Below are 15,439 nucleotides of genomic sequence, written 5' to 3'. Positions count from 1 at the left end.
AGATATATCTTTGCGGCTTAAAATTATTAACACAAGAAATTCATTTTTTACAAAATACATATAATGTAAATGTTGTTACATCCACTTGATCCTTTGTCCCAGTTCTATTCTTTGTCTATCCCCCTTCTATTTAATGCCCTCTCTTTCACCAGAATTTGTATCAGCCTGAGTCTCTGACGACGCAAAGGTTATGCAGAAATAACGTTATAAGACTCTATTCTTCAGTTTCTATACACTGTTTCAGTTAGAGTCTATGCTTCCATGCCATATATCAGAATGCTGAAGACATAACAATATAGTTACCGCATTTTTACGGGAATTATTAGCTCTATGTTGATTAATACCTTTTTTGTATCTTTTTTAATGTTAATTATATTGGGTTTTTTCCGCACATTCTTGTTCTTAGGGTCTAACCAATAGAATTACTTCATCAGCGCAAGTCAGAAACTGACGGAATAAGTTAGGAAAGTTCAGTTTCTACTTCTATCAGCATTTTTAATCATAACTTCACTCGTATTTATTATTTTAAATACAAGAAACTCTACTATCTTCTGTCCTGGAATAATTTTAAAATATTTTATGGTGCTACTCACTTTTTTTAGTGTTATTTAAAGTGATTTTCGGGCTTGAAAGTATTTTACCTGCTTATGTGTATAATTACAATCTAAATATATACGCTCTATAGTTATTATAAACAAAAAACAAAAGGATTATCCCATTACATATTTAAATTAATTTTTTTTAAACATAGTAGATTTCCTAATTATAATTACCAAACAACTCGTGAAAGAGGCAGCACCTGAACGAAGATAACAACTAGCGATTTAATAAATCTTCTTTTTGTTCTTTTGTATTTTAATACGAGTACAATACTCTCATAAAACTTCCCATATATAAGTACCTATATTTCCAAGCTAACTAAAAAAAATATAAAGGGATATATCCTTAAATTGAGTGTAATAATCATTACAGGCAGTTCTATTCTGTAAATGTCATTTCAGGCTGATCTATTAGTAGTGTAGTTCTTAATGGTTGGTGTTCTTCTTGAGTGATCAGATGAAAAAGTTCTTATTTTTAAGGATGCTTGTTCTCAAGCGTTAGCTATCGTCGTATTAACAAGCTGATAAAATGTTTCTTGATCGGCAGCTAGATGAAACAATTCTTTGACCGTTCGACCAGCTCATTGTCCAATATTATGCAGCCAGGACAGTTGCTTTCTTCCAACCCAGCGTTTTCCTTCGATTTTGCCCCAAATGATCAACCGGAGTAATCGATATATTTAGGTCCTCTCATTATATGGCCCAATTATTGGACCTGTCTTATTTTGATGATGTTGATCAATTCTCGCTCTTTGTACATGGTCTCTTTGTGCACACGTTCGTTAGATATGTGTCCACGGAATTCTGACGGTAACACCACAACTCGAACGCTTCTAATTTATTGGGATTTTTTTTTCTTTCGTCGAACATTTCTTATCACTTTCAACCCTGCAGTCAATCCAACTACCCAGATATCTAAAGTGTTCCACCCTTTCCAGGATTTTGTTATCTAAATTTAGTATTGACTCTTCGATATAAATTCTCCGGACCACCATCCATTTTGTTTTCTTTTCGTTGATCGTTAAGCCTTTTTCAGTGTATTCGTTGTTTCGAGCGTTTAACAGAGTTTGAAAGTCTCATAATGTGACCAAAGTATTCCAGCTTGCATCTCTTTATAGTGATCAGTTGTATTGTCTGATTCAGCCGTCTATGGACCTCCTCATTTTTAACTCTATCGACTCAGCTTATTCTTAGTAGTTATCTGTATAGCCACATGTTAAAGACTTCAAAGCGGTTAAACATAGCCTGATTTATAGTCTATTCAAACGCGAAGGTCAATACTAAGATCATGGCTGCAAAGTGCGTTCCTTGGGCTCGTTTTATTTGGCTTTTAATTTCTGCTGTTGGGTTCCAGCTCTTATAGATATTACCTTCCTTTGTATAAATTAACTTCCTTGTTTGCTAAAAATCATATATTTATTATTCTTAACGTTGAGTTTTAATCTATACTGATCATGGGTCTGGTTTATTTTGTTCATTCGATTTTAAAGGACTACGCCGCAATTAGCCAGCAGTTCCTTAAATATTTCCTCTGAATACAAGTAAAAAAGTAAATGCGAGAGTATCCAGCCTCTTATCACATCTATTTTTATATTTACTTAATCCAACAGCCCAGCAACAGCATCCAATGCCCCTTGCCTCTTGCCCCTAGGATAGAGAAAGCAAGATTTGCAATACAAAAAAATGGCTAAGCTATTTAAATGCCACGATTTATCAGTACCCATAAAAATCAGGTTACTACGATGTTATACCTTTCCTATACGAGTTGAGCCGTGGACTCTCACAGACGAGTAGAAGGGTAGCCACTTGAAGACACTTTGACCTTTGAACTCTGATGTCACAAACCCCGTCCATATTCTTCCTCACTCCACGCTCAAGCCGCTCAGGTTATGCAAACTGCTTAAAATTTGTTAAAGCTATTCAAGACCTGTTCGAGACCTGTTCGAGACCTGATCAAGACCTGTTCGAAACCTGATCTAAAGTTTTTCAAAGATTTATCCTATACCTACATTTTACGATGAATAAAGATTTGAAAAGACAACTTATAACAAAACGAAGAAACATCCAAAGTAAATTGAGACAACTCAAACAAGGAAAAATGATTCAAGATTTATATATCGTAAAATGTAATTATACGATCAATCTTTGTACAGCTTTAGATTAGGTCTCGAACAAGTCTTGATTAGGTCTCGAACAGCTAAAATTAAATACTTCGGTCACATCATGAGGAACAAAAAAAAGATATGGGTTGCTGCATTTAATTCTTCAAGGAAAAGTAGAAGGAAAACAAGGACGAGGAAGGCAAAGAATTTCCTGGCTGAGCTGCGGCTTTTTAGAGCCGCAGTTTGCAAAATACAGATTGCCATATAGGATAGGCACTATAAGAAGAAGATACATTTTGATTTATATCTCTGAATCTCTGTATCAGTCTTTGGATGCTAACCAAAGCTTTCTCGTTTCCAAGCTACCTTTAAATCCGAAGTGAATATGGCTAATTCTCTCCTCTAATATCGTCTATATTCTGCTATATAATACTTGCAAGAAAATCTTTAAAACGTCACTGAATGTCTTTACACGATGTTACTTTATTATTACGACAAAATTGTCGACTTAGCCAATCATTTCTTAATATCCCATCAGTTTGAGTTCCATTTTGTCACAAGAACTTTAATATTTCAGCACTCACTTAATCGGAACCAGTTTTTCCATTTTTTGCTGTTTGTATTGCCCATGTGAGCTCACTTTCTATTATAAATTGACCTGCTATGACAATTGTTGTATAGTGTTCTAGTCTTGTATCTTCACATAATTTTGAAAAGTAGCTTTTCCATTCTTTGAACTCTTCATTTATGTCTAATATTTTTTGTCCATTTTTGTCTTCTAAACTTTGGGATAGCTATTTCCGTTTATTATTTAATTTCATTACACTCTTTTCTATAAAATTTTGTTTTCGCACGTTTTCGACTACGAAATACTCTAAACACTAACCGGTTACTCAATCTGATTACTGAATATTCTGTTTTTATATTATCTACAACGCCAACCCTTTCTTTTGTGACATTACAGAATGTTATGACATCAGGTTTATGCTATTCTCCAGAACTTGGATCTATAGAATCAACATCGTGGAAGGTTAACAACAATAAAACATTATTTTTCTGAGAAACATAGAACACTAAGAGACAGGTGTTGTTTTTTTTTCTACCTCCAAACAAAAACATTGAACTATCCATTTTTCCGGACTTAACGTGCCAGAATTCTAGAGCAATTTCTCCCTTATTTTTACGGAGAGTATCCACTACAATTAATTTATGATTTAAAAATAGATCATTGGCAAGATCAACTGACGTGTAGTTATTATCCACGGTAAAATTTCTTCCTGAATTATCTATTGAGGATATTAGCCCTTTTACTAGACTTTTGGCGTCATTTGGAAATTGAAATGATTCATTTAGTTGCTTCCCTACGTAGATTTCTACATTTGCAACATAAAACATTCTAGCGTCCACCAATGCGTATATTTTGTGAAGTTATTTTCTATGCATTGCCTAAATTTATACCTACCACGAAACCCATCAAGCATTTCATCATTAGTTGCGTATTTTCCAATTGTATGGTATTACATTTTTGTACAAAGCCTTGTAACCTTTCTTGTCTTGTCTCACTGTGCCTGTCCGTTCCGAACGTTAGCGATCATTCTGGCTATGATGACTTTGTTGGTTGCTATACGGAATAGCTATGTTGAGGTCTTTTTATACCATGCTCTCAGTTTAGCAAGCCCAGGTTGCCATCATGGCAATCTGTATTTTGCAAACTGCTGCTCTGAAAAAATTTGAGGTTGTTGTGTTGAACCATGTACGTAGAGTTTTCAGTCAGGAACATCTTCGCCTTCCTGGTCTTCATTTTCCTTTTACTTTTCATTGATTAATTAATTGCAGAAACCCATATCTATCGCTGTTCTTCATGATGTGACCGAGATATTCAATTTTGGCTATTTTTATTGGGGTTAACAATTCTTCTCCTTTTTACATTCTTAATAAAACGTCCTCGTTAGTAACATGGTCGGTATAGGATATCTTCAGGATTTTTGACATAGTAGCAGAAAAAACCAGGTGCAGTTTTATCAGTGTACCATAGTTCTTCGGTATTCAAATGCTGAGCCTTTTTTATACCGGGGAGATACAGTAATCCGTCCTATTTTCTTAAGCTTTTGGTTTATGCAGTCGACAACATGGGAAATAGTTTCGTCTGGAAAAAAGAGTTTTCAATACTATTGCACAGTTTTGCAGTTTTTGACAACGTTTTTGACACCAAGCAAGTTTGCAATGATATTTTGACGACAAGTCTTGCCCTTGTACAGTAAAATTAGGTTCTAACCACACAGCTTGTTGGTCTTTTCCCAGAACTGTCTATCTGTTCCATTTTGGGGTTAATATCAATTTCTTTGTACCTTCGTAATAATCGCTGTTCGGTTCTTGGATTCACGTTCGGTAGAACAAGAAAGTGCCGAAGGTGATAACTTACTAACAAGATAACTATTAAATTCAATTTAACGCTGGCACTTTTCAGCCTATGGCACACACCCAGACTGAAACAAGTACACTTAACACAAGTGGCTTGTGGTGGAGAAATCATTCATGAAAGTGCGCTGTTGCCGATTTTTCGAAAAAAAAGTTATAAGGAAAAATAAATATTTGTTAGATTTATTCTAACATGGTCAGTGATCTCGTGGTTAAACTTGCGTTCGCAGATTTATCAGAATTATTCTCAGAATCTTTAGTCTCAAAATTCTGTTTGTTTGCATTATCAATCTTTGATATCAGAAAATGTTTACATCCTTTTAAAACGAAGACAGTTAAAGACAACATACATACAATATAAATTTTAATTTAATCTTCACTCATTCCGTTTTCTTAGTGTAGTAAAATAAAATTTATATTTAGATACAGTTCTTGTTATTAATCCTATAAATCTTTGAAGCTTTTATCATTTAAATATATTCATAATAACATTATATTTGATGTTTTTCTGGACATACAAAAAATAAGTAGTTAGACTTGAATAATTTCATAATTTTCATAATTGCCGAGTTTTAAAATCCCAAGAATATATTAGATTAGGCAGCAAGTATCACTTTTTAATTTCGATCGTTCTTTTGTCTGGAGCAGATAGTACAGTGACAAGTGTTAGTGATGTTTAAGTTACATACTCCGATCAAGAATAAATTTACGGTAAATACTAAAGATATTTACTTTTTAGTATGAAACTAATATGTAATGACCTAATTTATACCTTATAAAAAACAAGCTTTAAAAGGGTTTTTCAAGCTATTGTAATACATTTACAACGAGTGGTTATAAAGAGTTAGGTCGGTAAACAAAACAGAATTTAAAAAACATATAGGCTTTTGAAAGTTCTAAAAGGTATATGAGGAAGAGCTGATAACAAATCCTTGAAGATGCTAGCTGATTTTGCTTTATGTTTTTTTTTAGCAATCATCTTTCTTTCTCTTCTTTCTTGTCTGACAGACGATAGATGACACCACAGATATTGCTCTATAGTTGTCGCAGTTGACATGTTCTTTTTTTTTTATATATTGGCACGATGATGTTGTTTTGCCAGTCTTTAGAGATTGTTTGTTTTTCTCACGCTCACAGCTCTTTATATATTTTCCAAAGGCAGTTTATTCTTTCCCGCATGTATTTAACCATTTCTGGTTATTACTCATATAAAAATATTACTCATATAAAAAGTTTAAATAAATTCATATTTTATTTTTTTTTTTATTTTTGAGTTTTTAAATTAAAATACATACACAATTGACCAAGATAATTACAGAATACGCTAATTTTTGCAGTAATTTATCAATGTTAATAACTAAAGCTCTGTTTAAAGCTCTGTGATTGCTATAGCTCCGATCGGAGAATGGATCTCGCGATCGAGAGCGTTGGCGTCAATAAGATGGGACAGACGCAACCCGAAAGTAGACCAATACACAAATCTTAAAATTATTTTTGTTCGTGTTCGTGTCAACAATCTAATTACTATTGAAGTTACCGGTAAGTCCACACCTAGTTTTACCTTAACCTATACATTGTTTTGATTGTTTATTGCAACCATTTAAATTTTGAGGAATATTTGCACCTATGAGTTAAAGTTCAATTAATTCTTTGAGGTTTCAGTTTAAACATAAACGAAAAAAAAAATAAACATTTCATCAAAGTTGTTATTAAAAAACTCGTTTGAAAAAAGGCTTGAAATACAGTAAAAAACACATCTTTATATGGAGCCAATATGGCATTTTTTTCTTAAAGTCATATTTCCATTGTTCATTAACATTAAAAGCTATAAATTGAACTGATTAAAAACGAAGATCTAATTTTGATAATCCATTTTATAGATGGCATAATATACGAAGAAGGAATAAAAAGGTATATCCCGTTGAATTAATGGTACTCGTGAAATATCACCTGTCCGAGCTTCGTTTTTTTTTAAATAAAAGTTCAAATTCGCGTACGCTGAATAATTATACCTTCTTCTTATGGTGCCTATCCAATTAGTGGATGTTGGCAACAATTCTGGCATACTCCTCTCGGTCTTGTGTGGCTCTAAAGAGTGCATGGGCATCGAGGTTTGTCTAATCCTTTATGTTTTTAAGCCATGAGTATTTCTTTCTTCAGATGCCCCGTTTTCTTTCTATCTTTCCTTCCATAATAAGCTTTAAGAACTGGTACTTGGAATTTCGAAATATATGACCTAGATAAGCAGCTTTTCTGCTTTTTATTATTGGCAACAATTCTCTTTCTCTGCCCATTCGATTTAATACTTCGACATTTGTTGTGTGATCTGTCCAGGTAATTTTAAGTAGTCTTTTAAATATCCACATTTCAAAGACCTCCAATCGCTTCATCACATTGGCCTTTATGGTCCAGGTTTCTACACCATATAGCAGTATGTAGTAAATGTAACATTTTACAAAGCGATATCTCAGTTCAAGTTGTCATAGTAGTAAATGCTGCTCAGGCTTGCTCAATCCTGCTACGTATCTCTATGTCTGTATCTAGATCTTCAGTTATCCAACTACCGAGATATCTGAACTTGGGGACCTTTTGGATGTTCTTATTGTTTACTCTTATATTTAATTGCAGATTTCGTGTTCTGATAACCACTATTACCTTCGTCTTGTCTATATTAATCTTCAAGTCCAGTCGTTCACGTTCAGTGTTTATTCTATCTATTAGTCATTGTAGCGCTTCTTGGCTATCAGCTATTATGACTGTATCATCAGCATAGCAAAGATTACTAATAGTCTGTCCATTGATTTTGATTTCATCTTCAGTGTCACTTAAGACTCTATCGAAAATCGTTTCAGAGTAAAGATTAAAAAGGAGGGGTAAAATAACACAACCCTGCCACTTGATTCATAGAATGCTTCTTTAAGATATTAAGGTCATTCTCATCTATCGAACGTTCCTGGAGCAATATTACTAATTCTGAATGATTAACACAATCGAATGCTTTCTGGTAATGTATAAAGCATAGGAGGATATCTTTTTGCTGATCTCTGCATTTCTGAAGTAGGACAGTTAAGCTATAAAGTGCTTCTCTTGTGCCAAATCCTTGTCTACAACCGAACTGTGTGGGGTTAATATCTCTTACACTGTTGTATATTCTTATGTGAATTATCTTTAAGAAGAGTTTTAGGACCTGGTTCAATAAGCTGATCATTCGGAATTGATCGCAACTATTAGCGTTTGGCTTTTTTGGGATTGGTATGAAGGTTGATTGAAGCCAATCCTGTGGTATTTGACCGGATCCATAAATATCATTAAAAAGATCTACCAAGGCGTCTATATTGTCTTCACTCAACATTGTTAGAACCTCTATGTATATATCGCCTGGGCCTGGTGCTTTTTCCCCATTTGCTCTGTTTGATTGCCCTTTATAATAATTATGCCAAATCTCTATTTTGATGGCACGCAGAAGTTTGTTTTTTTAATTGCGGTAGCTCGATAAAATAATAAGAACTTTGCTATTTTCACCTCCTGGAAAATTTTGGAAAAATCAATCAGTTAAATAAAATGATGTAGATTTATATGAATGTCCAATGTGTAGAAATTATTTTGGAAGTACTTAATCGAACAGGTAGGAGTCCTAAGTGTAAGTTACATCATGAAATTTAACTAAACTGTCTCTTGTGTTGTTGGAGTGGACTGCTGCCAGAGGATTCCAAAGATACATTTGAAATGTTATGTATTATTTTAGTTTCGTTTATGTGGACTATTATTTTGCTTCTTAAATGCATAGAATATCGACGTAACTTATAGACGAATAACATCCTACTAAACGCGCCATCTCGGCAACGAAACCACAGCAACGTCTTTAACATTTTGCATGTGCTGCATCGAAGCTGCTAAAATATGAATTATTGATTTCATGCGAAAAAGAGGCAGATTCCGAGCTGTCTCCTTTTTGAACTAAAATCACTGAATATTGATTATATTTCCCTGACAAGTTACCGAAGCTGTCTAGTTATTTCACCAATCGATAGAGCTCCTTTGAATTAGAGTCCATTGATTAAAAACAAAAATCGTAGAAATATGGAGCTGCCTTCTTTTTGCACCGATTTTGCAAAAACAAGGAAAAAGTAATGGGTAAAAGAAACAGTTCTTAGATTAATTTATAACCAAATATATAGAATAAAAGAAGGACAATCATTGTACAATCCTGTCAAAAAAAGTCGTACTATTATGCATTTCCAAATCAAATATAGCTAAAACTATTGGAAATAATCTAATCAAAAATTCAATTGCATACTTATAGGAATTTTAATTCGCCAATAACAGAAAAAACAAGAATTTTAAAAGATCAATAGCAGTCACTCAAATGGCGCAGGTTACATTAGTTATAACAAATTGCTATGAGGTAACTATTTAGAATAGAAGTTTTTTGGTTATTGGTGATCATCATTTATCTGTTGAGATTTTTAAATACTATATACTATATTATTTAAAATAAACATATTCTTTTGCTTTAAATCCCATAACCAAACTTGTCAAAAACAATTCTTTAAATCTTGTGATATATTTACAACAAATCTTGAGTTTCATTATCAACAAATACTAAGTAAAAATCAATCGGTTCATGACCACGTAGTTGCTCTTTGTCAATCCTGGACTATCAGTAAATTCAAATTGATGTAGTTCTCCGGGCCATCTATTTCTTTCCACATTATTTTATCTGCTCTTAAATTAACATCGTCTATGTTGACGATTCCTTCAGTTTCTCTGGGTTTTAAATAATTAATAATTCAATACAAAATAAAAATTGCAAATAAGACATCTTACTAATTACTAAATCATCGACTAAATTAGAAGGATCTGTTTTGTTATATAACATTTGTTTCTTTCTTGGTCTACTAACATCGTCACTCCTTTCTAAATAGTAGTTCTAAATAGAAAACAATCAAGACATCAATCTGTACTGTAAGCGAAATCAGTTATCTATTACTACGTTATCAATAGAATTACTGGGTCTAGGTTTTTCATCACTACTCGAATAAAGTTTATCACTGTCATTCTCTCGATAATCAGGATCAGCATCAGTCTTCTTCTTCTTCGTGCGACTAGGATTACTCCTGTTTGTCTGCCTCTTATTCTGTTTTAGTCATTGTTGACTGTACATTATCTTTCCACCTTTTTGGCGGCCTTCCAACGGGTCTTCTGCTATACGGCTTGTTGTTTCTAAAGATGTTCGCTAATCTATCTGGTCCCATTCGGTTTATATGTTCGTTCCAGTTTTTTTTTTCTTCTTTTTATCCACCTGTTAATATTTTGAATTTTGCATTGTTCGCGAATACTTCTGTTGGTTTGTCTGTCTCTTAATGATATGCCCGCTATTGATCTTAATACTTTCATTTCGATATTGTTGATTTGTTGTTTCGTCTTTCTTGTATCGGTCCTTAACTCCGCTGTATATATTAGGATTGATCTTACTGTTGTCTTGGATACTTTTATTTTGCTTTCCGTGGTCAGATATTTGTTTCGCCATATGGTTTCTCGGAGGCAACCACTTACTCTTGCCGCTTTTGATCTTTGTCTTCTGGTCTCTGTTCTTATATCCCTGTCACTAGTGACCTCTACTCCTAGGTAATTGAATTTCATTACTTGTTCTACAATTTTGCCGTCTATTCTAGTTTGCATCTACGCGGCTCTTTACTGATCACTATACATTTAGTTTTTTCTACTGATATTCTCATATTACGTTTGTTTGCTGTGATATTGAAGGTGTGCAGCTGCCTTTGTAGGTCATCTTCAATATCAGCATTTAGTACTGCATCATCGGCATAGCACAGTATCTTGATTTTATGCGCTCCCATGTGGTATCCGTGTCGTTTTCTTACTTCGTGAATTATTTGATTCATCACCATATTGAATAACAATGGGCTGAGCGAGTCTCCTTGGCGGATTCCTCCTTTTAGTTCTATGCATTCTGTTTCTCTGTTGGCATTATAACTCTGATCTTGTTGTTCTTGTTAATTTCATTAATTGCTCTTATTATCTAATGGTCTATTTGTTCAGCTTGTAATAAATTTAAGATGTCATTTCGCTTCACCCTATCAAAAACACTTTTTAAATCTACAAAGAACATGTATGCTGGCTTTTCATATTTAATAGACTTCTCTATTATTTGTCTGATAATAAAAATTGCGTCTATTGTACTGCGGTTCTTTCGGAAGCCTTGTTGTTCATCTGCCATGTTTGCTTTTTCCTCGATTTTATCTTTTACGACTGCCGTTAACATTTTTAATGTACTATTCATAATCTGATATATTCACTGAAATCAGATTCTTCTAGTATTCGACAAAGTTCATCTTCTGATAATTCTCTTTTGTTCATTATATAAAGATATGAGTATTTTTCTACTGCAGGAAATAAATATAATTGTCCCACACGATGATACCACAGAGAAATACAAATGTCAACAAAAATCCTAACCTACAAAAACTAAAGGCAGGTTTTACCGGAAAAAGATAGATTTCCGTTTTCTAAAGACCAGACCTTTCAAATTTATCATATAACAACACAAAAACTGCGTCCCTCTCACGTGGCCACAGTCTCTGAAACACGACAACATACTGAGGGGGGAATTGGTACACATGCTCTGTGATAAAAACGTGCTGTGCAGCAGCGTAGTGCACGTGTCGCTTAACTTGTTAAATTAAACAATTAAATTAATTAAGTTTTTGGCAAATATCTCTGAAAATTTCTTCTTGTAACAAATATAGTTTAAATACTTCCTCTTGTCTGAATAATACTTACTAAATTCTTCATCAAATATGCAATCAAAATTTTACTAATTATAATAAAATGATTCCTATATAAAAAACTCTCCGGCTATGTTGTTAAATATTCATATATTTTAATATATATTCAGTCTTTTCGGATTTACATAATAGCATTGCAAATAGTATGTTAAATATTTTTTATAGCGGATTTTATTGCGTTTTAATTACAAGTGCAGTGTTTATTTTAGCAGGTCGTATAATTTATATACTATTCTTCCTTATGCAAGCCCATTAAAAACGTGAATTGTTAGGATTACAATACGGAATTACTACAGTTTTAAATATTGACTCTGGATTATAAAAGTTTACATTGAATATGAAAAAATCCAACACTAATTAGAAAATACATGGATTTATAATTGCGTTCCTATGCAGTGCTTCTCTCACATAAAATCGATCAATCTCTACTGTCACTAGATACGAGCACCTTCCCATGTCAGTTAGGCAAAGTTAGATTTAGAAGAATATTAAATTTTCGAAAAAAAAAACAAACAAGTCCTAAGTGAACTTTAAAAGTTTTAATGAATTGAACAACGTTTTCAGATTTTCATAATTATAGAAAATATTTTTTAAATTAACGAAAACAATTAGTTAAACACAATAAAAAAAATTAAAAAACGTATAGATTGTGTAATATTAAAAAAAATTGAAAGTTTACCATTTTTTTTTTCTTCTTTAGGTACCGTCTCCTCTAAGGAGGTTGGTAATCATTACAGCTATTTTCACTTTTGAGATTGCAGCTCTGACCAAGTCGACGGAACTGCAATAATTATACCACTTTTTCAGATTGTTGAGCCAGAAGATGCGTCTTCTTCCAATACTTCGTTTTCACTGTATTTTTCTCTGCATTATGGTTTGTAGCAACACATATTTATCCCCTCTCATAACGTGGCCGAGATATTGTGACTTTCTTATCTTAATCGTATTCATGATTTCCATTTCCTTTTTCATCTTTCTGAGGACCTCAACATTTGTTATTCGGTCTATCCAGCTTATTTTTAATCTTCTTTGGTAGGTCCACATCTCGAATGCTTCAAGTCGATCGCTTGCCTCTTTCTTTAAGGTCCAGGACTCCACCCCACACAGCAGTCTCATACAGTTTACAGTTACGCCTCCACCTCATAAAGTTTACCACTACATCCTTTTTATTTCTAATTACATCCAAAATTCTATATTTCTTGCAATGTTTGCTTCACTTCGTTGACGGATCTGGCACGATCTGGCATTCTAATGGTCTTCAATCCATTTTTTTTTATTGGTAACCTGCGCTGTCCTTTTGGAAGACAAAATCTTCCGCTGGTTAATGTTAAACTTTGTTTCATAATCGGTAACAGGGATTCTTCTAACATCTTCAAATAGTTGTCCGTATTTACAATCCATTCTTCTAAAATTTTTAAATATTGGCCCGTATTTACAATCCAATCGATAAAATACAACTTTTCCACACCTGTAAGCAGATCCCTTGATTTGAGAAATATGATTTTTCTCTTGAGACAGTCGGGTTGAAAAGTTTCATTTTTTCTGATAATAACTCTTTCTTTCTTTAACACACATTTCAATTCCAGATTGATTACTCCATTGTATTACATCCCATCATGAATGTGTCCAATCCTTATGTGTTTTTAACCATTTAAAACCATTTCCGGTTATTCCAATGTTAAAAGCGGCTTTTTCTTAGCCTAGAACACAATAAAATTTTTCAAAAATAATTCCTCCTAATTTTATTCAACTATATAACTTTACTCCACAAAAGACCAACTCTAGATAAGTTGAAGGGCGACTTTTCACTATATTGCTTCTTAATGCCCCTCGATCTGCTTCGGTTATTTTACTTTTTCGTACCATGACAATTGCAGCATTATTCGTGATTTCCGAATAAAAAATCTAATGGTGATTCAACAAATGTTCTCATCGATAATTTTATCTCAACCAATTTCACAAATTTCACAAACGGCAATAAGATTTACAATATCACAAAATAATTTGACATTAATTAACAATTTTTTTTGATGCCATTGTTCATAATTACTTCTGGTTATAAGGTTATTATAAAAAAATTTGTTAATGTTTGTGTTGTTACCAAAAATAGGTGAATAGCCAATACTGGGCTTTTCCAATGGCCCCCTTGACCACAAGATATAACACCTCTAGAAACAAAAAAAAGTGAGCTTCACTTTTTTTAACTTTTTGTTAAGAACAATTAACATTTGTTAAATTTTTATATAGGATGTTTCATTTAAAACTACTGACTTACTGTTTTTTGAAGGTTAAGGAAATCCTTATGGAAGGAAAGAAAAAAATAATTTGTAAATTTAATATAAATTACTCAAAGAGCGTTAACTACTACTTGTTTGAAAAAGTTTTTAAGACATTTGTAAATTGATGAGCAATTAAGTTTGAAATCTTTGCCTCTATCTGTCAAAATTTTTGAAAAAAGATGAAATTACATAATAAATATAAAATTTTAAATTATGATATTTTATACAAATTTTTTTCTCATTCCTAATTAAAAAAACAACAATAATATACAGTGTGCTCTAACTAAAATACCAAAGTTGCTATTCACTTCAGGTTTAATCGGAAGTGGCATGTACGATGTCATGAGAACATCGGTTCTGGGATTTTAAAAAAGATGCAAAAAGATTATTACTTTAATCTATGAGCTTCCCCCTAAAATCCACGGAAGCCGTCAGAAAAATTAAGGATGGAAAAGCACCGGGACTTGATGAACTTCCTGCAGAACTGCTAAAGCTATTAGATGCAGAACAAATAAAAATAATAAATAAAATATTTAATGAAATATATCATCATTCAATCTTCGCTTATCCACAGCTGGACATAGATCTCCCTCATAATTCTCCATCTATCTCGATCCTGTGCCTCTTGCATCCAATTCCTATGACAACGTTTTAGATCGTCAGTCCAACGTGTTGGTGGACGACCTCTGCTTCGGTAGGCATCATCTCTTGGTCTCCATTCTAGTATCCGCTTTGTCCATCTATAATCTGTCATTCGAGCCACGTGACCTGCCCAGTTCCATTTTAGTGTTGCTACTCTCTCTACTGCATCAGCCACTCCTGTTCTTTGTCGTAGCTGGCGATTTTGATCTTGTCTCGTAGTGAAACGCCCAACATCGCACGCTCCATCGCCCTTTGACACACATAGATCTTTTGAACTGTTTTCCTTGTCATGGTCAACGTTTACGCACCGTAAGTTAACTCTGGCAAAACACACTGATTAAACGTTTTTCTTTTAAGGCATATTGGTATATCAGACGATTTGAAAATATGGTTCAGCTTGCCGAAGGCTGCCCAAGTCAGTCTTATACAACGGAGAAGCTCAACGGTTTGTTTATCTTTTCCTATGCGAATCTCATGATCTAGGTATTTATAGGCCATTACCTGGTCTATGGATCTTGTTCCTACGCATATATCTTTGCTGACTACAAGATTTGTCATCATCTGGGTTTTAGATATATTTATTTTCAATTCCC

At 33.3% G+C, this 15,439-nt stretch overlaps 1 protein-coding gene across 7 annotated transcripts in view; it reads left to right on the top strand.

Annotated features, from left to right (window-relative positions):
- LOC140434136 (protein peste-like) overlaps window positions 1-15,439 on the top strand; it is a 149,735-nt gene that overhangs the window by 78,693 nt on the left and 55,603 nt on the right. The window contains exon 1 of one of the 7 annotated variants that reach the window (XM_072522182.1): window positions 5,691-5,830. The exons of the other annotated variants lie outside the window; for them this stretch is intronic. Within the exon in view, the coding sequence (XP_072378283.1) occupies window positions 5,792-5,830 (39 nt within the window). The 5' untranslated portion in view covers window positions 5,691-5,791. Of the gene's footprint in view, window positions 1-5,690; window positions 5,831-15,439 lie in introns of those variants that run through there. 7 annotated transcript variants of the gene reach the window in all.

This window comes from Diabrotica undecimpunctata, chromosome 2, assembly GCF_040954645.1.
Source record: "Diabrotica undecimpunctata isolate CICGRU chromosome 2, icDiaUnde3, whole genome shotgun sequence".
Lineage (NCBI taxonomy): Eukaryota > Metazoa > Arthropoda > Insecta > Coleoptera > Chrysomelidae > Diabrotica > Diabrotica undecimpunctata.
Note: the sequence above shows the minus strand (reverse complement) of the source record. Positions and strands in the feature narration are given on the sequence as shown.